At 42.9% G+C, this 23787-nt stretch overlaps 1 protein-coding gene across 4 annotated transcripts in view; it reads left to right on the forward strand.

Annotated features, from left to right (window-relative positions):
* NDUFS1 (NADH:ubiquinone oxidoreductase core subunit S1) overlaps positions 1-23787 on the forward strand; it is a 34976-nt gene that overhangs the window by 6954 nt on the left and 4235 nt on the right. For 3 of the 4 annotated variants that reach the window (XM_008060613.1, XM_008060614.2, XM_021713681.1), the window contains 12 exons: positions 164-240; positions 1836-1917; positions 2008-2138; positions 3206-3391; positions 5359-5493; positions 5956-6070; positions 6803-6948; positions 7290-7418; positions 9900-10029; positions 14915-15075; positions 19784-19938; positions 23130-23305. In XM_008060613.1, coding sequence (XP_008058804.1) covers positions 164-240; positions 1836-1917; positions 2008-2138; positions 3206-3391; positions 5359-5493; positions 5956-6070; positions 6803-6948; positions 7290-7418; positions 9900-10029; positions 14915-15075; positions 19784-19938; positions 23130-23305 — 1623 coding nt within the window. The remainder of the gene's footprint in view (positions 1-163; positions 241-1835; positions 1918-2007; positions 2139-3205; positions 3392-5358; positions 5494-5955; positions 6071-6802; positions 6949-7289; positions 7419-9899; positions 10030-14914; positions 15076-19783; positions 19939-23129; positions 23306-23787) is intronic. The other variant, XM_021713682.1, reaches the window with a different exon arrangement.

Genomic DNA, 23787 nt, shown 5'->3' on the forward strand with positions numbered 1-23787 from the left:
GGCTGCGGTGGCCGGAAGCGGCCACTGCATTCCAGTTTGGGCGACCGAGTGAGACTCCAACTCAAAAAAAAACAAAAAAAAACAACCAAACATTTTTACATGTTGGGTTGCTTATAATGACTAGTAAATATAAATACAGATTTTTTTTTCATTGGAATTTCAGGTTGTTGCTGCTTGTGCCATGCCAGTAATGAAGGGCTGGAATATCCTGACAAACTCAGAAAAGTCCAAGAAAGCCAGGTACTTCATTGTTACTCAGTGGAGTCACCTTTCTTAGAGCAGAAAATCACACATTTTGGTGGTTAGACGTTTCCATAGATTAAGGATTTAATCTCAGACTCTGAAGAAGTTGGTGTGCTTGGCTTCTAGGAGCAGTAGAAGCACTGCACAGTGGGGTTGGGCATGTCAGGAGTTAATGGTGTTAGGCCTACCCTCAGCTTGTGATGAGCAGGGAATCTGAGCTGATATTTCATTGATGTGTCACCATACTATGTTGGCATTGATTGTATTTGCTTGTTCTTATTTTGCATTCATATATGTTTGTTTTTGTTTTCAATTAAAGTGAATATTTTCTGGAAGACTAGCAGCTTTTGCCAATACTGTATTGTTAAAAGTCATATTTTTCTAAGTTCTCTAATTATTCTTCATTCTAAATATTTTTTTTTTGAATCGGAGTCTCACTCTGTCGCCCAGACGGGAGTGCAGTGGCCGCTCCCGGCCACCGCAGCCTCGACCTGCTGGGCTCTGGTGATCCTTCCGCCTCAGCCTTCCAAGTAGCCGGAATGACAGGCGCGTGCTACCACGCCCAGCTAATTTTTTGATTTATTGTAGAGATGAGGTCTCGCTGCCCAGGCGGGTCTCGAACCCGCGGGCTCAGGCAATCCACTCACCTCAGCCTCCCAAAGGCGCGGGATTACAGGCTGAGCCACCGAGCCCGGCTATATTTTTTTTTTTAATCGGAGTCTCACTCTGTCACCCAGACTGGAGTGCAGTGGCCGCTCCCGGCCACTGCAGCCTCGACCCGCTGAGCTCTGGTGATCCTTCCGCCTCAGCCTTCCAAGTAGCTGGAACTACAAGTGCGCGCTACCACACTGGATAATTTTTGATTTATTGTAGAGATGAGGTCTTGCCAAGTTGCCCAGGTGGGTCTCGAACCCGTTGGCTCAGGCAATTCACTCACCTCAGCCTCCCAAAGCGCAGGATTACAGGCTAAGCCACTGAGCTCATCCTCATTCTAAATTTTTATATGCACTTCCAGATTGTATGTTTAATACTACTATAATGATACTTGGGAGACTGAAATGGATCGCTTGAGCCTAGTTCAAAGGTAGCCAGGGCAAAATAGTGAGACCTCATCTCTTAAAAAAAAATACTATGAGAATTATACTTATGTTGGCATTTCTGATAATGAATGTAAAATTAATACTATTTAAGAAAGCATACGACCAGGCTCGGTGGCTCAGCCTGTAATTCCAGCACTTTGGGAGCCCGCGGGTTCGAGACCCACCTGGGCAACTTGGGGAGACCTCATCTCTACAATAAATCAAAAAAATTAGTCGGGCGTGGTAGCACGCGCCTGTAGTTCCAGCTACTTGGAAGGCTGAAGCAGAAGAATTGCCGGATCCCAGCTGGTCGAGGCTGTGGTGGCCAGGAGCATGCCAATGCATTCCATTCTGGGCGACGGAGTGAGATTCCAACTTAAAAAAAAAAAAAAAAAAGCATACATCTGTGACTGTATGTAAAGCATAGATTCTGTAAGCAATGCAGAATTTCTATAGGTAAACCATTTTGAGTGGCATCAGTTTATCATTTTACATATTACAATTTCCATACAGAGAAGGTGTGATGGAGTTCTTATTAGCAAATCATCCACTGGACTGTCCTATTTGTGACCAGGGAGGTGAATGTGATCTGCAGGTATGTAATAAAATTTGTAAGTTTTTTTGGTCGTGTTGGGTTTTAGTTTCATTAGCAGCATTAGATTGACTTTTAGATAATCTACTTAAGGACCAGTCCATGATGTTTGGAAGCGATAGGAGCCGGTTTTTAGAGGGAAAGCGTGCCGTGGAGGACAAGAATATCGGGCCATTGGTGAAGACCATCATGACTAGATGTATACAGTGTACTCGCTGCATCAGGTGATTTTTCTCTTCTCTTCTGGAATATCATTGTATACTTAACTTTCACAGAATTTGATGAGTAATAACACTAGAAAGGATGGCCACTTTTGTTGGATGGGAGAAGAGGGGTGTTATTTTTAATGGTTTTTGCATATGTCAGTAACATAAGTTCATTTTGAGTTACCAACTTCAGGTAGATTTAAAAATTGACGTAGCTGGGCATGATGGCTAACACCTGTAATCTCAACACTTTGGGAGGCAGAGGCAAGAAGATTGTCTGAGCCTAGGTGTTCAAGATTAACCTGGGCAACTTGATGAGACCTTGTCGCTGTAATAAATAGGAAAATTAGCTGGCTGTGGTGGCACGTGCCTATAGTTCTAGCTACTTGATAGGCTGGGGTGGAAGGATTGCCTGAGCCCAGCAGGTTGACCTGCGGTAGCCATGAGCATGCCTCTGTACTCCAGCCCAGGTGATAGAGTGAGACTCCAAATCAAAATAAGTAAGTAAAAATAAAAATGAAAATTGAAATCTACAAGCATTCACTGTGTGATAACTTGCTGTATTGTATACATGTGATTTGTATAATTTTCTACATGTGTATGACACCTCAATTAAATGCAAACAATTATTGAATTATTTCATGTATTTCTTTCTTTCTTTCTTTTGAGTTGGAGTCTCACTGTGTCACCCAGGCTCGAGTGCAGTGGCACGCTCAGGCCACTATATCCTTGACCTGCTGGGCTCAGGTGATCCTTCCACCTCAGTCTTCTAAGTAGCTGGAACCACAGGTGTGCACCACCACACCCAGCAAATTTTTTTTTTTATTATAGAGACAAGGTCTTGCCAAGTTGCCCAGGCTTGGTCTCGAACCAGTAGACTCAGCCAATCCTCTCTCCTCTGCCTCCCAAAGTGCTGGGATTATAGGCGTGGGCTATTGCTGAATTATTATTTGGGGACTGCTCAACATTGAAAATATTCTCATTTCTTTTTAATGTTTTGAATATTATTGTCTCTTTGTGATCATGAATAGGAAAGGAAATAATTTTGCTGGACTTGACCATGTGACAACACATTTATCTTGTAGGTTTGCAAGTGAGATTGCAGGAGTGGATGATTTGGGAACGACAGGCAGAGGAAATGAAATGCAAGTTGGCACATACATTGAGAAGATGTTCATGTCTGAACTATCTGGGAATATCATTGATATCTGCCCTGTTGGTGCTCTGACCTCCAAACCCTATGCCTTTACAGCCCGGCCTTGGGAAACAAGGTATCCATCTTTGTGTTTTTTGAAAATTTGTTTTTTATCCTTTTTTTTTGAGTTGGAGTCTTACTCTGTCACCCAGACTGGAGTGCAGTGGCCGCTCCCGATCACTGCAGCCCCAACCTGCTGGGCTCCGGTGATCCTTCCGCCTCAGCCTTCCAAGTAGCTGGAACTACAGGTGTGCACTGCCACGCCCGACTAATTTTTGATTTATTGTAGAGATGAGGTCTCGCCAAGTTGCCTGGGTGGGTCTCGAACCTCCAGGCTCAGGCAATCCACTCACCTCAGCCTCCCAAAGGGCTGGGATTACAGGCTGAGCCACTGAGCCCAGCCTTTTTTTTGATTTATTGTAGAGATGAGGTCTCGCTGAGTTGCCCAGGCGGGTCTTAAACCTGCGGGCTCAGGCAATCCACTCACTTCAGCCTCCCAAAGTGTGCGATTACAGGCTGAGCAACCGAGCCCGGCTTTGTTTTTTATCCTTAATTCACTACTGTTTAAAGAAAGTAAGGTGCATTTTCTTCTTAAGTTTTCGTTGTTTTGGTCTGGTGAGTTTTTAGTTGTTTGCTTTAAGTAAAACCCTTTTAATAGAAGATAAGTATTTAGGATAAGATGACCTGTGCAATTAATTGTAGCTTGCATGGAAATTAATTCTAAAGTACTTAACAACAAACTTATTATTTTTTGAGTCAGGGTTTCATTCACTGCAGTCTCCACCTTTTGGGCTTAAGTGATCCTCCCACCTCAGTCTCCTCAGTGCCTGGCTATTATCATGTCTGCCCAGCTTTTGCTTTCTGCTGGGCCTTGTGAACCTCGGTGCCATCCAGGAGTATGTGAATAGGTTGGCCCTCTCTGGTGTCAGCTGCACATGTATGCAGCCTCAGCTAGGAGTGTTTGCCCCAACTGCTACAATGGCCTCAGGTGGGTGGACTCTTGGCTGTTGCCAGCTACCCTGATCTCCAAGACAGCATTCATAGTCAAGTTTGTGCATTCCTCCAGACTGAGTGGGTTGTCTCCATCTGCAGCAAAGAAGCTCCCATTTCACACCCTCCCACCCTGGAGGACCCTGCAGTTTCAGGTGGTGTCGAGGGGACTTGTCCCTGTCACCACCTAATCGCACTCTTCTTACTTAAAGGAAAGCAGGTTTTCTGTGCATAAAAGCTCCTTGCACTGCTGTATGCCTTTGAGAGATTTCCACAGGATTTGTTGAGCTCCTTTATTTTTGGTAGCCAGAAATCCTGTTCCTCTTATTTATTTTGATATTACCATTGCCCCAGATTTACTAGTTGGAGCCCCTTCAAACGGGCTTCTATGTCAGATAATAGGTTTTTTTTGTAATTTGGAGGGTTTTTTTTTGTTTTCGAGTTGGAGTCTCACTCTGTCACCCAGGCTGCAGTTCAGTGGCACGTTCATGACCACCCCAGCATCGACTTGCTAGACTTCGGCAATCCTTCCCACTCAGCCTTCCAGGTAGCGGGAACCACGGGTGTGCACTACCATGCCTGGCTAATTTTTGATATATTGTAGAGGCGAGTTCTCGCCAAGTTGTCTGGGCTGGTCTCAAACCTGCAGGCTCAGGCAATCCACTTGCCTTGGCCTCCCAAAGTGCTGGAATTATAGGCTGAGCCACAGTGCCTGGCCAGATAATAGCTTTAAAGCTTTCATTATTGCACTAATCATTTGTGTGATGTGTTCAAATATGGAGGTTTGGCCAGACTTGGTGGCTCCTTGAGCTCCTGGGCTTATGCAATCCTCCAGCCTTTTGAGGAGATAGGAGTAATCTGTGTGAGCCACTATGCCTGGCAAATTTTGAAGGAGTAAGGGGAGATTATCTTTTATTGCAATTACTCTGAGCTCCATTATTTTTAGAAATTCAGAAAGGGAATTAATTGTAAAAAAAAAATTTAAGTAAACCAGGTAACAGAAACTGCTTCATTCTCAAAATCAGCATATTAAATATGTGTATTTATTCTCAGAAAGACAGAATCCATTGATGTAATGGATGCAGTTGGAAGTAATATTGTGGTTAGCACAAGAACTGGAGAAGTGATGAGGATTTTGCCACGTATGCATGAGGACATCAATGAAGAGTGGATCTCTGATAAAACCAGGTATATGCTATCTTGTTTTCCTTAACTTCTGAAATTGATTTAAAGGGAATTTTATAATAATTTTGAAAAGCAGCTAAATATAAGAGTCTGCACAATGTAATTTTGATAAAACAGAGGTACTCAAGTTTTATAATTCAAAATGACTTGGCTTTTTCAGCAGTTAGGTTTTTTGGTGTTATAATTTTAAGATTGTTCAGCTTGCTAAAAATAACAAATTAAACTTTTGCTTTTTGTCTATAATTTTAAGGGGAAGAAATCAAACTTTTGGATGGTATTTTAGTTTTATATGATGTTCATAAAAATGTTAGTTCATCTCTAAAATTATCTAGAATATTTGTATCCGTATTTATTCTGTCTGACACTTTAATCAGTACTGTATTTAATATTTCTTGTTGATTTAAAACTTAAATCACAGTTGCCTCTTTAGTAGAATTCCACAAATGGTGTAATTTGTGTGTCTAGATTTGCCTATGATGGACTAAAACGTCAAAGACTTACTGAGCCGATGGTCAGAAACGAAAAGGGGCTTTTAACTTATACCTCCTGGGAGGATGCACTCTCTCGAGTAGCTGGAATGGTAAAACATAGAAATAAATAGTGTTTGTGATTTTCAAGGAACATCTTTGCCATGAAGGGGGGGGATATGTGTCTCTTGCCTTCTTTCCTCTTATCTCCTTCCATTTTACAAACATTTATTGAGACCCAGATGTTATACTAGATGTGAAGACTGCTAACGTGTAGTTCCTGCATCCCACATTCTTGTAGGATTTGTTATTATTATCAGCAGTTACTGTTTGCTGCTGTGGGTAGGTAGCTGTCCAGGGAGTGAAAGCATGAGGAAGAGATGCCTTACCAGGTCCAGAATGTCAAGACCCCTTCCTAGAGAAGGTGGTTCTTAAGCAGAGTCTAAGAGTGAATATGAGCTTGCCAGCCAGAAGTGGAGGGAATAGTTTTCTGGTCAGAGACAGACAACATAGAAAAAGGTTAGAGGGAATGGCAGGAACTGCAAGGGAGGTTACGTTTCAGGTTCCTGTAATGCCACAACCTTCATTCTTCAGACCGCATTTGGAAGCTCCTTTGTTCATAAACATAAAACAGCTTCCTTCCAAACTCATGTTTTTAGCCTTGGCCCCACATACACCTATGCAGATTCTCCCTTTTAGATTAGTTAATAATTGGTATAAATCTTTTTAGTCAGAAGTTTGTTACTTTTTTGTTTTTGAAAATGATTGTTTTATGTTCTGAATAATTCACTGTGGTCTTTGCTGATTGTGGGTTTCTTGTTGATGCCCTTTTCATACATTTCTAGTTGCAGAGTTTTCAAGGCAAGGATGTGGCAGCAATTGCTGGTGGCTTGGTGGATGCTGAAGCCCTAGTAGCTCTCAAAGATTTGCTTAATAGAGTGGACTCTGACACCTTGTGCACTGAAGAGGTTTTCCCCACTGCAGGAGCTGGGTGAGAAATGTGTGGCTAGGAACTAGGCTTTATTTTTTTTTTTCTTTTAGCTATAAGTTATGCATGAAGCATCTGTACCATCAATGACTTAGGATGTGACAATCTGGATTCTCCAGCATACCCTTGATTTATTTTCACATATAGACCATCAAACCAGAAGCTGTAGGAAATAAAAGAATATAGTTACTAATAAGTATCTGAAACTTTGATTTAATTTAGAAATACTTCATGAAAAGTTTTGCTTGGAAATGCCATGGGTTTGATGATGTGAGGATATTGAATGGATTCTCAGTATGTGTTAGTCTTAAAGTAAATTTGCAATTTATGTGTTCTGTTTCTAGCACAGATTTGCGTTCCAATTATCTTCTTAATACTACAATTGCTGGTGTTGAAGAGGCAGATGTTGTCCTTCTGGTTGGTACAAATCCACGTTTTGAGGCACCACTATTTAATGCTAGGATTCGAAAGAGGTTGGTAATATTTATTCAGGACTTTAAAAATACTTGTCTAATTTTTTTTCTGTTTTATCTTTGAAAATGACATTTTAACTGATTTTTAATAGTTCATTGGTAGTGAGATTTCAAAAGATAACTGGAAGACAATTTCTTTTAGTTCCATTGTCCCATCCCTCTTGCTGATCTTTTTTTATTTATTTTGTTAGTTTTTTATTTTGAAATAATTCAAAATGCTTTGAATGGTCTTTGTTTACTGATTTTGCTGCTGTCATTGTTTTGAGTTGGAGTCTTACTCTGTCAGCCAGGCTGGGGTGGTGTGGCATGCTGTGGCTACTACAGCCTCAACCTCCTAGGCTCAGGTGATCCTTCCGCCTCAGCCTTCCAAGTAGCTGGCACCACAGGTGTTTTGCCACCACGCCTGGCTAATCTTTTTTTTTTTAATTGTAGAGATGAGGTCTCGTCAAGTTGCCCAGGCTGGTCTTGAACCATTGGACTCAGGCATTCTTCTTACCTCTGTCTTCCAAAGTGTTGGGATTATAGGCATGAGTCACCATGCCCAGCTGTATGCTGTTTTTTTTTGTTGTTGTTTTTGTTTTTGGTATTTTGGGTTTTTTTTTTTTTATTGGAGTCTCACTCCATCGCCTAGGCTGGAGTGCGGTGGCATGCTCACAGCCACCCTGGTGTTGACTTGCTAGGCTCCAGCAATCCTTCTGCCTCAGCCTTCCAAGTAACTGTAACTACAGGCGCGTGCTACTCCACCCGGCTGATTTTTTATTTATTGTAGAGACAAGGTCTTGCCAAGTTGCCTGGGCTGTTCTTGAACTCACGGGCTCAGGCAGTCCACTCTCCTCGGCCTTCCAAAGTGCTGAGATTGCGGGCTGAGCCACCGAGCCCAGCCTTTTCTGTTTTTGTTTTTGAGTCGGAGTCTAACTGTGTCGCCCAAGCTTAGAGTACAGAGGCACTCTCATGGCCACCACAGCCTCGACCTACTGGGCTCAGGTGATTCTTCCACCTCAGCCTTCCAAGCAGCTGGAACCATAGGCATGTGCCATGACACCTGGCTACTTTTTTTTTTTTAATTATAGAGAGGAGGTCTTGCCAAGTTGCCCAGGCTGGTCTTGAAACCCTGTGCTCAGGCAATCCTCTTGCCTCAGCCTCCCAGAATTCTGGTATTACAACCATGAGCCACCGGCGCCCGGCTGTAAAGTGTTTTTGTGTGTTGTTCACCCAGACTAATTGATTTTAATATATCACCATATTTGTTTTGTGATTTTTCTCTCAGTATGTTTATTTGTGTGGATATGATTTTCTAAATAATTTGAAAATTCTTGTGACCTTTTTTTGTTTGTTTGTTTGTTTTTTGTTTTTTTTGAGTTGGAGTCTCACTCTGTCACCCAGACTGGAGTGCAGTGGCTGCTCCCGGCCACCACAACCTCGACCTGCTGGGCTCCGGCGATCCTTCTGCCTCAGCCTTCCAAGTAGCTGGAACTACAGGCGTGCGCTACCACGCCCGGCTTAATTTTTGATTTACTCTAGAGATGAGGTTTTGCCAAGTTGCCCAGGCGGGTCTCGAACCTGCGGGCTCAGGCAATCCACTCACCGCAGCCTCCCAAAGGCACGGGATTACAGGCTGAGCCCCCAAGCCCAGCTCTTGTGACCTTTTATACCTAAAATCTCAGTGTCGAGTTCCAAAGAACAAGGGGCACTCTCTTAAATAATCAAATTTTGTTTTGGTATATTATTATTACTTGATCCACAGTTTATACTTAGATTTAACTGATTTTCCCATAATTTCTTTTGTAGCAGTTTTTGTTTTTCTGCCCTGGAATCACACATTGCAATTAGTCTGGTGATTCTTCCAGCCCCTTTTTGACTTTTTTCAAGTGCACAAGCCAGATATTTTACAGAACATCTTTATGTCTTAGGACTTAGAATGAGGGCATTCGTATAATTTATAGCCTACACTGGGGCACTCCTGAGATTTTGAAAAGCAGAGTTGTTAGTTACTTCAGGATAGCAGGTAAAAGTCAGCACTGTCTCAGATCAGCCAGACTCCATAGTCACCATTTCGAAAACTATTCTTTGAGAAACTGCAGCCATAGTTCCCTGCCATAGAGAAAAAGCATATGAAGGATAGAGTTTATTTTCATGGACTATGTTTTAATGTCCTTAATGGAAAATTAAGGGATAATTGACACTGCCATGTAAATACTGCAAAGTAAAAATAGCAGATCAAATTTTCTAAAATTAAAATGTTTGTTTATAACTTGCTCAATAGTTAGCATTCCTACACAGCAAATTAATACATTGAATTGCCTTGGCATGATTTTTGCAACACTGTTCTAAAAGGTACATAGTAAAGTATATCTTAAATGTTCTGTGAGTGCTTTTGTACACTTTTTAACATTGTATAATAATAGATGTAGCACTTAGCATTGGTGAGACCAATAACTGTGCTTAACTTAGTTATTTAGCTCTAAAATGTTTTTGTTTCAGCTGGCTTCATAATGACTTAAAAGTGGGCCTTATAGGCAGTCCAGTGGACCTTACTTACAGCTATGACCACCTGGGAGACTCCCCCAAAATTCTTCAAGACATTGCTTCGGGTAGCCATTCATTCAGCCAGGTGCTCTCAAGTTATACGCATCTACTCTTGATGATTTCTAATTACTGTTTTTAAAATGTATTGTTTTTATAATATATGGTTATTGTTAAAAAATTATAAAAATACAGAAAAGAACATGAGGAAAGAAGTAAATTACCCCAAATTCCACCATCCCAAAACAGGTATTAATGAAACATAATAATCTCTCTACAAAGTAGAGAGCAGGGCAGGCTGGGCTCAGTGGCTCAGCCTGTAATCCCGTGCTTTGGGAGGCCAAGGTGAGTGGATTGCCTGAACCCATGGGTTTGAGACCTGCCTGGGCAAGTTGGCGAGACCACATCTCTACAATAAATCAAAAAAATTAGCCAGGCGTGGTAGCGCACACCTGTAGTTCCAGCTACTTGAAAGACTGAGGCGGAAGGATCGCCTGAGCCCAGCAGGTCAAGGCTGCAGTGGCTGGGAGCATGCCACTGCACTCCAGTCTGTGCAACAGAGTGAGACTCCAACTCAAAAAAAACCAAACAAACAAACAAAAAAAGAGCAAGGGAAGATGGATGAATAGATATGTGAACAAAAATGAGATCATGCCATACATGCTGTTTTCATTTACTAGGGTTTAATTTCCTCGATATTATCTAAAAAGAAATTGAAGTAAAGGTGAAAGACTTGAATGTTCAATTAAGTCTTTCTTTACTGCAAGAGTTATTATTCCTTAAAGATATTTTACCAATCCTTCTACATGTTTTTTTCTATTTCAGAGGTACGTTTGTTTGTTTGTTTTTTTAACTTTAAAAATTTTTTTTTTTTTTTTGAGTTGGAGTCTCACTCTGTCACCCAGACTGGAATGCAGTGGCTGCTCCTGGTCACTGCAGCCTCGACCTGCTGGGCTCCAGCGATCCTTCCACCTCAGCCTTACAAGTAACTGGAACTACAGGCGCGTGCTACCACGCCCGGCTGATTTTTTGATTTATTGTAGAGATGAGGTCTCGCCAAATTGCCCAGGCGGGTCTCGAACCCACGGGCTCAGGCAGTCCACTCATCTCAGCCTCCCAAAGTGCTGGGATTACAGGCTGAGCCACTGAACCTGGCTTAACTTTTAAATTTTTTTTATTTTAAAATTGAGTACATTTCAGGGTTTAGATATACAGATATTCACTATGCCAGGTACCCTTGTTGATGAAGTGTGCCCCTCTTCCCTGGACAGATTTCCACTACTGTCAATACTGCCTCCCTGCCCCCCAGTTTTTTTGTTTGTTTGTTTTGAGTTGGAGTCTCACTCAGTCTCTAGGCAGGTGTGCGGTGGCACATTCACGACCACTGCAGCCTCGACCTGCTGGACTCAGGCGATCCTTCCGCTTCACCCTTCCAAGTAACTGGTACTACAGGCGTGTGCCACCATGCCCAGCTAATTTTTCCAGATTTATTGTAGAGAGGAGGTCTTGTCAAACTGCCCAGGCTGGTCTTGAACCTGTGTGCTCCAACAGTTCTCTCATCTTGACCTCCCAAAGTGCTGGGATTATAGGCGTGAGTCACCACGCTCAGCCAGATGTTGTTTTAATTTCTGAGTTCTTTATTTAATTCATTTGTTATTATTTATCTCAAAAGTGGTGTATAGTTTCCTCTGTCCCTTGAGTTTGTGCTTGCTTGAGACCGTCTGTTTTATTCCTGAAGAGACAGCCTGTCAGAATGTGATTTCTAGGGTCACACTTACTTTCCTTTTGAGTTTTTTAGGCACAGCCTTTTGTTACTGAGAAGTCTGAAGTTAGCTTTATTTTCCTCATACTCTATCATGATTTTTTTCTTTTCTTTTTTTTTTGAGTTGAAGTTTCACTTTGTCACCCAGACTGGAATGCAGTGGCATGCCACCGCAGCCTCGACCTGCTGAGCTCTGGTGATCCTTCCACCTCAGCCTTCCAAGTAGCTGGAACTACAGGTGTGCGCTACCATGCCCAGCTAATTTTTGATTTTATTATAGAGATGAGATCTCGCCAAGTTGCCCAGGCGGGTCTCGAACCCGTGGGCTCAGGCAATCCACTCACCTCAGCCTCCCAAAGTGCTGGGATTACAGCCTGAGCCCCTGCGCTCAGCTGATTTTTTTTTTCTTGTCTAGATACTTTGTCCTTGAGACTTGTACTTGATTATTTTTCTTTAGTAGTAATCTCTTATGTGACACAGTATACTTTTAGTCTGAAGATTCAAGGTTCTCTTTATTTTAGGATCTGTGGGGTTGGGGGCAGTGGTGATTTAAAAACTAAGGGGTTTCTATCTCCCACAGAGCAAAGGTTCTGGAGTGGGCTCTGAAGGATGGTGCAACTGTCCAAGGGAGTCATCAAGCAGAGCCTGCCTCCCTGCCTTGCTTTTCAAGCATTTACTTGCTCCCATGTGTGTGCAGGTGTGGGGGTTCTGGTTCCAAGGCAGTTGCTCCACCATAGACCTAGGTGTGGCAAGAAGGAGGTGGTGTACAAGAGGATAAAGCAGGCTCAACACTTGTGATTATTTGTTTTGAGCAAGCAACACATGATCATGATTTAAAGATCAAACATACAGCCTGGCACAGTGGCTCATGCCTGTAATACCAGTACTTTGGGAGACTGAGGCAGAAGGATCACTTGAGGCCAGGAGTTTGAGACCAGCCTAGGCAACATAGCAAGACCTTGTCTCTACAAAAAATAAAAGTAAAAATTAGCTGACCGTAGTAGTGGTGTACCAGCTACTCAGGAGGCTGCGGGGGAAGGATCCCTTGAGCTCAGGAGTTCAAGGCTGCAGTGAGCCATGATTATGCCACTGTACTCTAGCCTGAGCAACAGAGTAAGACCCTATCTCAAGTAAATAAACCAAAACATTGTGATCTAGTGATTATTGCTTTCTCTGCTACTCCCTGCAGTGTGCTAAGTAGATAGAACATGGTAGATGTGTTACTTCAGGGTTTTTTTGTTTTTTTTTTTTTGTTTTTTTTTTTTTGTTTTTTTTTTTTTGTTTTTTTGAGTTGGAGTCTCACACTGTTGCTCCCGGCCACCGCAGCCTCGACCTGCTGGGCTCCAGCGATCCTTCCGCCTCAGGCTTCCAATAGCTGGAACTACAGGCGCACGCTACCACACCTGGCTAATTTTTGCTTTATTGTAGAGATGAGGTCTCACCAAGTTGCCCAGGTGGGTCTCGAACCCGCGGGCTCAGGCAATCCACTCACCTCAACCTCCCAAAGGCGCGGGATTACAGGCTGAGCCACTGAGCCCGGCTCAGTATTTTTTTTTAAATTCTTTAGCACCGTCTGAATGTCTGTGGAGACATTCCTCAATTTTTCTGGAACCTGCCCATAGTCATTTTGACCAAAAGATAGTTAGCTAGGGTTTTCATTCCTAATGATTATCTTTAGAAAATCTGTTTTTCAGTCAGCCGTTCATGGTAGCGCATGCCTGTAATTCCAGCTACTTGGAAGGCTGAGGCGGAAGAATCGCTGGAGCCCAGCAGTCGAGGCTGCGGTAGCCGGGAGCGGCCACTGCACTCCAGTCTGGGTGACAGAGTGAGACTCCAACTAAAAAAAGAAAGAAAAAGAAAATCTGTTTTTCTGATATTTATTCAGTCATTTCAAAGTAGCATTGACAAGATTATTTTTTTTTTTTTAAGTTGGGGTATCACTCTGTCACCCAGGCTGGGGTGCAGTGGCACGCTCATGGCCACCACAGTCTTGACCTGTTGGGCTCCAGTGATCCTTCCACCTCAACCTTCCAAGTAGCTGCAACTATAGTCATGCGCCACCACATCTTGCTAATTTTTTTATTTTTTTAATTGTAGAGATGAGGTCTTGCCAAGTTGCCCAAGCTGATCTCGAACCTGTGGGCTCAGGTAGTTCTTTCACCTCAGCCTCCCAACGTGCCATGATTATAGGTGTGAGCCACCTCGTGTAGTCGACAAGATGGGTTTTTTTTGATATTTTTAAAATTTTCACAAAATGCTTAAAATTTATTTTTTTAAATCAGCAAAAAACAGTTCAGCCTTATTTTTTTTTTTTTTTTTTAATTTACTTTTTTGAGTTGGAGTCTCACTCTGTCGCCCAGACTGGAGTGCACTGGCACACTCCTGGTCACCACAGCCTTGCCCTGCTAGGCTCTAGCGATCCTTCTGCCTCAGCCTTCCGAGTGGCCAGAACTACAGGTACATGCTACCATACCCGGCTAATTTTTGATTTATTGTAGAGATGAGGTCTCGCCAAGTTACCCAGGCAGGTCTCTCGAACCCATGGGCTCAGGCGATCCACTTGTCTCAGCCTCCCAAAGTTCTGGAATTACAGGCTGAGCCACTGAGCCTCGCCTATTTTTTATTTTAAGAGACACTGTAGCCTTGAACTCCTGACCTCAGATGATCCTCCTGCCTTGACCTCCCAAGTGTTGGGATTACAGGCATGAGCCACTGTGCCTAGCTGGTAAAATGCTTTCCTTTTTTTTTTTTTTTTTTGAGTCAGAGTCTTACTGTTGCCCAGGCTAGAGTGCTATGTCACGACGGCTACTGCAGGCTCGACCTGCTGGGCTCAGGCTATCCTTCCACCTCACCCTTCCAAGTAATTGAAACTACAGGCATGTGCCACCATGCCCAGCTAATTTTTTGATTTATTGTAGAGATGTGGTCTCACCAAGTTGCGTGGACTGATCTCGAACTCTGGACTCAGGCAGTCCTCTCGCCTCAGCCTCCCAAAGTGCTGGGATTTCAGGTGTGAGCCACTGTGTCCTGCTAAGATGCTTTTCATTAAACTAAGTCTGGCCATGTGTGTGTGTATGTTGAGTATCAAATCAAAGAAATTCATGTTAGACCTAAAACTTGGGACAACAAGTCTTGGAGGCAAATTTGATTGGGTGTTTCGTTTAACTGTAATATTTTTAAATCAAAGTTCTTTTTTTATTATTATTAATAGGTCCTAAAGGAAGCTAAAAAGCCAATGGTGGTCTTAGGCAGTTCTGCACTTCAAAGAAATGACGGAGCAGCAATTCTTGCAGCTGTTTCCAGCATCGCACAAAAGCTTCGGGTGATTAGTGGTGTTACTGGGGATTGGAAGGTTATGAATGTCCTTCATAGGTTTGTTGAATAGTTATTTTATGTACTATAAAATTCAAGTAATTTTATGTATATGTTTTCCTGATATACTGTTACATTTAATTTTACAAACAGCATTTAGCAACATTAACTGGTTGCATGTGTGACATATAATCTTTTACTTTCCATGTGAGAAGTACCCAAGATAAAAAGTAATAATAAAAGTATCTGGTATAGCAATGAGCATTGAGAAGAAACATTTTTATAATATTAGTTATACATTGGTTCAAAAATTGAAACAAAACTGGGCATGGAGTGGCTCACACTTGTAATCCCAGGACGTTGGGAGATTGAGGAGGGAGACAAGCTCAAGCCCAGCATTCAAGACCAGCCTAGCCTATCCAACATAGCGAGCCCTTATCTCTACCAAAAAATTTAAAAATTAGCTAAGTGTGGCAGCACACACCTGTAGTCCCAGCTGCTTGGGAGGCCGAGACAAAAGTATCGCCTGAACCCAGGAGTCACCGAGACCCTAACTCAAAAAAAAATTTAAAACTTTGCAACATGTCCTCTGACTTTTATTAAACTATAAACATAAATGTGTAATCTAATATGAAAAGTTAGATGAAGACTTTTATTTACTTTGAGTCTGGGTCTCACTATCGTCTGGGCTGGAGTGCAGTGGCACAATGACAGCTTAGTATAGCCTCAACCGCCTGGCCTCAAGTGATTCTTTCACCTCACCCTCCTGAGTAGCAGGGACTGCAGGGTTGTGCTGCCATGCCTGACCAAGTTTTAAATTTTTTTTGCAGAGATAACGGTCTCACTATGTTACCTGACTGGTCTTTAACTCTTGGGCTCAAGTAACCCTCCCGCCTTGGCCTCCCAAAGTACTGTGGTTACTGGCATGAGCCACCGCACCAAGCCTGAAGGCTTTATTTCTAATTATGTCAATAATGCAAGTTTACTTTAGATAAGTTGGAAGGAGACAAAAGTGTACAAAAATGGAACTGATCACTGTGGAGCCAAATTTGGTGAGGTGTTTAGTTTACCTGTAATATTTGTAAATCAAAGTTCTTTTATTATTATTATTATTAATAGGTTGTAAAGGAAGCTATAAAACTAGTGGGTTTTAGGCAATTCTGCCATCCAAAGAAATGACGGAGTGGCAGTTCTTGCAGCTATTTCCAGCATTGGATAAAAGCTATTGCAATTTTTGTGCATGAAGTTGCACAGTTTAAATCAAACTTTGAATACAATTTTGTGTCCCGGTATTAATCAGTTTTCATTACAAAATAAGAGTTTCTGGCTGGGCACAGTGTGACCTAAGAGTTCTACTTTTAAAGTCGATCCTAAGAAAATTATCTGAAGTGTTTCTCTGTATTATTTTATTTTTTGAGTTGGAGTCTCACTCTGTTGCCCAGGCTGGAGTGTAGTGGCACACTCACAGCCACCACAGAATTGACCTGCTGGGCTCAGGCAGTCCTTCCACCTCAGCCTTCCAAGTAGCTGGATCTACAGGTGTGTGCTACCATGCCCGGCTAATTTTTTGATATATTGTAGAGGCGAGGTCTCACCAAGTTGCCCAGGCTGGTCACGAACCCCTGGGCTCAGGCAGTTCTCTCACTTCGGCCTCACAAAGTTCTGGGATTACAGGCTTGAGCCACCACGCCCAGCTAGAATAAACATTTCTTTTTTTTTTTTTTTTTTTTGAGTTGGGGTCTCACTCAATCATCCAGACTGGAGTGCAGTGGCCGCTGCCGGCCACCGCAACCTCGACCTGCTGAGCTCCAGCGATCCTTCTGCCTCAGCCTTCCGAGTAGCCGGAATTACAGGCATGCACTATCACGCCTGGCTGATTTTTTTGATTTATTGTAGAAATGAGGTCTCGCTATCCAGGTGGGTCTCGAACCCGCGGGCTCAGGCAATCCACTCACCTCAGCCTCCCAAAGGTGCGGGATTACAGGCTGAGCCACCGAGCCTGACCAGAATGAACATTTCTAAGACCAAGGGTTACCAGGTTAGGTTACACAAAATGGGTCCTCAGAATGGCTACTATTTCTATATAGTTAACAATAGCAAACTAGACCAAAATAACCTTACTGTTCAAAGTATATTTATTCTAAGCCTCTTCTTTCTTTTTCTTTTTTTTTTGAGTTGGAGTCTCACTCTGTCACCCAGGCTGGAATGTAGTGGCATGCTCACGGCTACCCCAGCGTCGACCCACTGGGCTTCAGCGATCCTTCTGCCTCAGCCTTCTAAGTAGCCAGGTCTACAGACACACGCTAACATGCTCAGCTGTTTTTTATTTTTTTGTAGAGACAAGGTCTCGCCAAGTTGCCCAGGCTGGTCTTAAAGCCATGGGCTCAGGCCATCCACTCACCTCAGCCTCCCAAGGTGCTGGGATTATAGGCTGAGCCACTGAGCCTGGCCAGCCTCTTCTTTAAAAGGTTATTTTTTGTTTATAGGCGTACTATTATAGAAAAAAAAATTCCATAAGGACATATACCCATGTACTAATTATGATTTTCTCTGAGTTATATTTTTTTCTGTAGTTTTAAAATTTCTCCCTTTTTTTTTTTTTTTTTTTTTTTTTTGAGTTGGAGTCTCATTCTATCACCCAGGTTGGAATGCAGTGGCACACTCATGGCTACTGCAGCCACTACCTGCATGGTTTAGGCGATCCTTCCACCTCAGCCTTCCAAGTACCGAACTACAGGTGCGCACTCCCGTACCTGGCTTATTTTTTGATTTATTGTAGAGACAACATCTCACTAAGTTGCCCAGGCTGGTTTTGAACCCCTGGGCTCAGGCAGTCCTCTCGCCTCAGCCTCCCAAAGTGCTAGGATTATAGTCTGAGCCACAGCGCCTGACCAAATTTCTTCCTTTTTTAATTTTTTTGTATTTTTATTTATTTATTTATTTATTTTTCTTTTGAGTTGGAGTCTCACTGTCGCCCAGACTGGAGTGCAGTGGCCGCTCCCGGCCACCACAGCCTCGACCTGCTTGGCTCCAGCGATCCTTCTGGTATTTTTATTTTTTAAGTTGAAGTCTCACTCTGTCATCCATGCAGAGTACAGTGGCACACTCATGGCCACTGCAGCCTTGGCCCGCTGGGCTCAGGTAATCCTTCCACCTCAGCCTTCCATGTAACTGGAACTACAAGCACATGCCACTGCACCCAGCTAATTTTTTAATTTATTGTAGAGATGAGGTCTCTCCAAGTTACCCAAGTTGATCTCAAACCCCTGGGCTCAGGCAGTCCTCTTGCCTCTGCCTCCCAGAATGCTAGGATTACTGGTGTGAGCCATCACACTTGCCTTATTTTTATTTTATTTTATTTATTTATTTATTTATTTTTTTTGAGTTGGAGTCTCACTCTGTCACCCAGACTGGAGTGCCATGGCCGCTTCCAGCCACCGCAGCCTCAACCTGCTGGGCTCTGGCGATCCTTCCGCCTCAGCCTTCCAAGTAGCTGGAACTACAGGTGCGCGCTACCATGCCCGGCTAATTTTTGATTTATTGTAGACATGAGGTCTCGCCAAGTTGCCCAGGTGGGTCTTGAACCCGTGGGCTCAGGCAGTCCACTCACCTCAGCCTCCCAAAGACACGGGATTACAGGCTATTTATTTATTTTTTTAACAGGATATATTGAGAGGACAGAAAAGCTCCCACGGTGGCAGGGGACCCGAAGGGATTGCCCTGTGTTTATTTTATTTTATTTTGTTTTATTTATTTATTTTTTTGAGTTGGAGTCTCACTCTGTCACCCAGACTGGAGTGCAGTGGCCGTTCTTGGCCACCGCAGCCTCGATCTGCTGGGCTCCAGCGATCCTTCCGCCTCAGTCTTCCAAGCAGCCGGAATTACAGGTATGCGCTACCATGCCCGGCTGATTTTTTCATTTATTGTAGAGATGAGGTCTCGCTGCCCAGGCGGGTCTCGAACCCACGGGCTCAGGCAGTCCACTCACCTCAGCCTCCCAAAGGCACGGGATTACAGGCTGAGCCACCGAACCTGGCTGCCCTGTGTTTATTTTAAATGTCCATTTTAAGTGGATAAGAAAGGAACTTTGACAGCATTGAATGTAAAAAAGACTAAGAGGGCTGGGGACATTGACTCACACCTGTAATTCCAGTGTTTTGGGAGGCCAAGAGCTTGAGACCAGCCTGAGCAACGGTGAGACCTCATCTGTATAGACACACACACACACACACACACACACCTTGAGACCAGCCTGAGCAACGGTGAGACCTCATCTGTATAGACACACACACACACACACACACACACACACACAGCTTGAGACCAGCCTGAGCAACGGTGAGACCTCATCTGTATAGACACACACACACACACACACACACACAGCTTGAGACCAGCCTGAGCAACGGTGAGACCTCATCTGTATAGACACACACACACAGCTTGAGACCAGCCTAAGCAACGGTGAGACCTCATCTGTATAGACACACACACACACACACACACACAAAGCTTGAGACCAGCCTGAGCAACGGTGAGACCTCATCTGCACAGGTGGCTGAGGGTGACTTGAAAACAGGAGATGGAGGTAGCAGCGAACTCCTGTGCCTCTGCAGTCTGACCTGGTTGATAGAGCTAGATTCTATCACCCCCCCAAAAAAAAATTGGAAAAGAAAGAAAAGAGACCAGGAGTCGTTCCAAGAATCACATTTAGTTTTTTATACTGAAGACACTATATCTCTGCTAAAATTCCATAATTGTTTTATAGGATTGCAAGTCAAGTAGCTGCTTTGGACCTTGGCTATAAACCTGGGATAGAAGCAATTCGGAAGAACCCTCCCAAAGTACTATTTCTCCTGGGAGCAGATGGAGGTTGTATTACACGACAGGATTTGCCAAAAGATTGTTTCATTATTTATCAAGGTTAGTATCACCTGTGACACCAGAAACAAAAGCACCTAGTTTGTTATGTGTATAGAAACCATTTGATGATGTATTTAGTATACTCAGTATTTTCCTTTGGAGAAATCTGCCTCTTCTGGTCTCCTCTCCCCCAGATTTTATAAGCTAAACACAGTTGTGTTACTACTTACGTAGTAGAAATTGCTATTAAGAATTATTGCCTAAAATTAAAAAAAATAAAAAGAGTAACAAAATAATTATTATTATTACCTGATAAGGTAATTATTATTACCTTAATAACAAAAGCAAGCTAAATACTCAGTAAAAGGAATGGTTAAATTATCATTTATTTATGCAGTGTAATATTATCATGGGGGGGATGGGATTAACGGTAGCAAATATCTGTCTAGGGATGGGGAAACACCTCTTATCAACAAGGTGCCTGAATGAAACGTAATTGTACACCTAACCCTTAACTGTACCCCACAAAACCATAATAAAAAATATTGATAAAAAAATATATTATCATGAATATTAAAAGTCAACTTTTTAGCTGGGCTTGGTGGCTCAGTGTGTAATCCCAGCACTTTGAGAGGCCGAGGCAGGTGGATTACCTGAGCCTGTGGGTTCGAGACCAGGCCTGACAACTTGGTGACACCTCATCTCTAAAATAAATCAAAAATTAGCTGGACATTGTAGTGCATGCCTGTAGTTCTGGCTACTTGGAAGACTGAGGCGGAAGGATCACCTGAGCCCAGCATGTCAAGGCTGCGATGGCCATGAGTATGCCACTGCACTCCAGCCTGGGCAACAGTGAGACTCCGACTCAAAATAAATAAATGAACGAATGAATGAATGTATGTATGTCAACTTTTCAAAGAATATTTAGCATTATTATATAATCAGGGAAAGCACTTTTATATAAACAGCATAGTTTATAAAGTTTAGAAATTAGCCGAGTCCTGTCTTACAGGACATTTAATGAAATATATTTAACATAGTCCTTTGACTTTTTGTATCTGGTTCATTTTTTTTGAATTATCACTGTAAATATAATCAAGTTTCTCTGGAACAAATGGAGTCCAGGGTATTCCTTGATATTGTATGGAGACAAGTATTATGTAACTTTCTACCTCATTTTATACATAAAAGCCATAAATTTATAATATAATAGGCTTTTAATTACTGTGGCACATAAAAAGTATTATACAGTATTTTGTATCTTTAGTTTGATACAGGTAAACAAAAATGTATGAACTAAAATTCTGTTCCTAGTCCTTACCAGGTATAAGCATTGATGACAATTTTGATATGCATACTTCATATACCTTCCCATATGTACACAGACATGTATACAAATAAGATCAGACTTTGTATACAACTTTTGTTTGAGTTGGAGTCTTACTCTGTCACCCAGACTGGAGTGCAGTGGCCACTCCCGGCCACTGCAGCCTCGACCTGCTGGGCTCCAGCAATCCTTCCACCTCAGCCTTCCAAATAGCTGGAACTACAGGCGCGTGCTACCACGCGTGGCTAATTTTTGATTTATTGTAGAGATGAGGTCTCACCAAGTTGCCCAGGCGGGTCTCGAACCCACAGGCTCAGGCAATCCACTCACTTCAGCCTCCCGAAGTGCGGAATTACAGGCCGAGCCACCAAGCCCGGTGGGAACAATTTTTTTTAACTGGTGGATTTTAGAAAAGTGCTTGGGAAATGCTGATCTCTAAAGGTCATTTTGTAGATCAGGACAAAGATTGAATTTAAAAAGTTGTTTAAGCCGGGCTCGGTGACTCAGCCTGTAATCCCAGCACTTTGGGAGTCTGAAACGAGTGGATTGCCTGAGCCCGCGGGCTCGAAACTAGCCCAGGCATCTTGGCACAATCTTGTCACCACAGTAGATCAAAACTTAGCCAGGCATGGTAGTGTGTGCCTATTGTTCCGGCTACTTGGAAGTCTGAGGCAGAAGGATCGCTGGAGCCCAGCAGGTCGACGATGCTGGGGTGGCTGTAAGTGTACTACTGCCCTCTAGCCTGAATGACAGAGTGAGAGTGTAACTCAAAAAAAAAAAGTTCTTGAAGAAACAAGATCTTTAGAAACAGATTTGAGTTGTTTACTTTGTAAGCATTTCCACTTTGTTTTTGTTTTTTTTTGTGTCGGAGTCTTGCTCTTTTGCCTAGGCTGGAGTGCAGTGGCACGCTCACAGCCGCTGCAGCCTCAACCTGCTGGACTCAGGCAATCCGTTCATCTCAGTCTTTCTTTTTTTTTTTTTTTGAGTTTGGAGTCTCACTCTGTTGCCCAGACTGGAGTGCAGTGACCGCTCCCAGCCACCACAGCCTTGACCTGCTGGGCTCCGGTGATCCTTCCGCCTCAGCCTTCCAAGTAGCTGGAACTACAGGCACACACCACTACGCCCAGCTAATTTTTTGATTTATTGTAGAGATGAGGTCTCGCTGCCCAGGCGGTCTCGAACCCGCGGGCTCAGGCAATCCACTCACCTCAGCCTCCCAGAGGCGCAGGATTACAGGCTGAGCCACGGAGCCCGGCTTCAGTCTTTTAAGAAGCTACAACTAGAGGTGTGAGCCACCAGACCCAGCTAATTTTATTTATTGTAGAGATGCTGTCTTGCCATGTTGCCCATGCTAGTCCCGAAACCCTGAGTTTAGGCAGTCCTCTTGCCTCCACCTCTCAACGTGCTGGGATTACAGGCTTGAGCCACCATGCCTGACTAGCATTTCCACTTTGTAAGCATCAGTATACTTAGTTGTCCATTATATATGTGTGTATGATATATACATATGTGTTTACTTGCATAAAGTAGTCTGGGAAGATACCAAATGGTTTAACAGTAATTTTGGAGGAGGGAGGAAGTGAATTGGGGGTGATGTGGGCTTTAATTTTTTTTTTTTCTTTGAGTTGGAGTCTCACTCTGTCGCCCAGACTGAAGTGCAGTGGCATGCTGCCGGCCACCACAGCCTCAACCTGCTGGGCTCCGGCAATCCTTCTGCCTCAGCCTTCTAAGTAGCTGGAACTACAGGAGTGTGCTACCATGCCCGGTTAGGGCTTTAATTTTTATTCCTTCTCTGCTGTATTGTTTTTATTCTAAAAACACTTTGTGACCTTAAAAATGGTGTTTAAAGGGATTTATCTCTCTTCATGTATAATAGACAGTTTTTTATAGATATATGGTCTTGCCATTTTTCTTCTTTGCACAGGACATCATGGTGATGTTGGGGCTCCCGTAGCCGACGTTATTCTCCCAGGAGCTGCGTACACTGAGAAGTCAGCTACTTACGTCAATACTGAGGGTAGAGCTCAGCAGACTAAAGTGGCAGTGACACCTCCTGGCTTGGCAAGAGAAGACTGGAAGATTTTAAGAGCCCTCTCTGAGGTACTATTTTTGAGACATTTCTTAGTGAAGGGAGATTTGACATATTAGCTTGTTAGAATTATTTTCACAGTATTGCGAAGATGCAATTCTGAAATGCAGAGACAACTTGAGTAATTTCTTCTGGAAAAATGTGTTCAGAAAATGGGGATTTGATAGGAATTTGAGGTTACAGTGAGCTATGGTTATGCCACTACATTTTGGTCTGGATGACAAAGGTCATGTCGCAAAAAAAAAGAAAAGAAAAGAAAAGCAGTGATTAGAAATTGGTGCTTTTATTGTTGATTTGTCTTTTGCCTAAAAACACTTCTTTTAGCTCTTTTTTGATGTAAAAATAAGCATTATGAGATTTAAAATAATACATTATCTGTAAACTTTGTATGTTATTAGTAGGTTAGCAGAAGCTTTCAGATTTAGCATAGCATTGTCTCTTTAATCATTTACTTTGTATTTTCTTTTTTTTTTTTTTCTTTTTTTTGAGTTGG

Source organism: Carlito syrichta, unplaced genomic scaffold (assembly GCF_000164805.1).
Source record: "Carlito syrichta isolate Samal-C Ts95f unplaced genomic scaffold, Tarsius_syrichta-2.0.1 Scaffold304675, whole genome shotgun sequence".
Classification (NCBI taxonomy): Eukaryota; Metazoa; Chordata; class Mammalia; order Primates; family Tarsiidae; genus Carlito; species Carlito syrichta.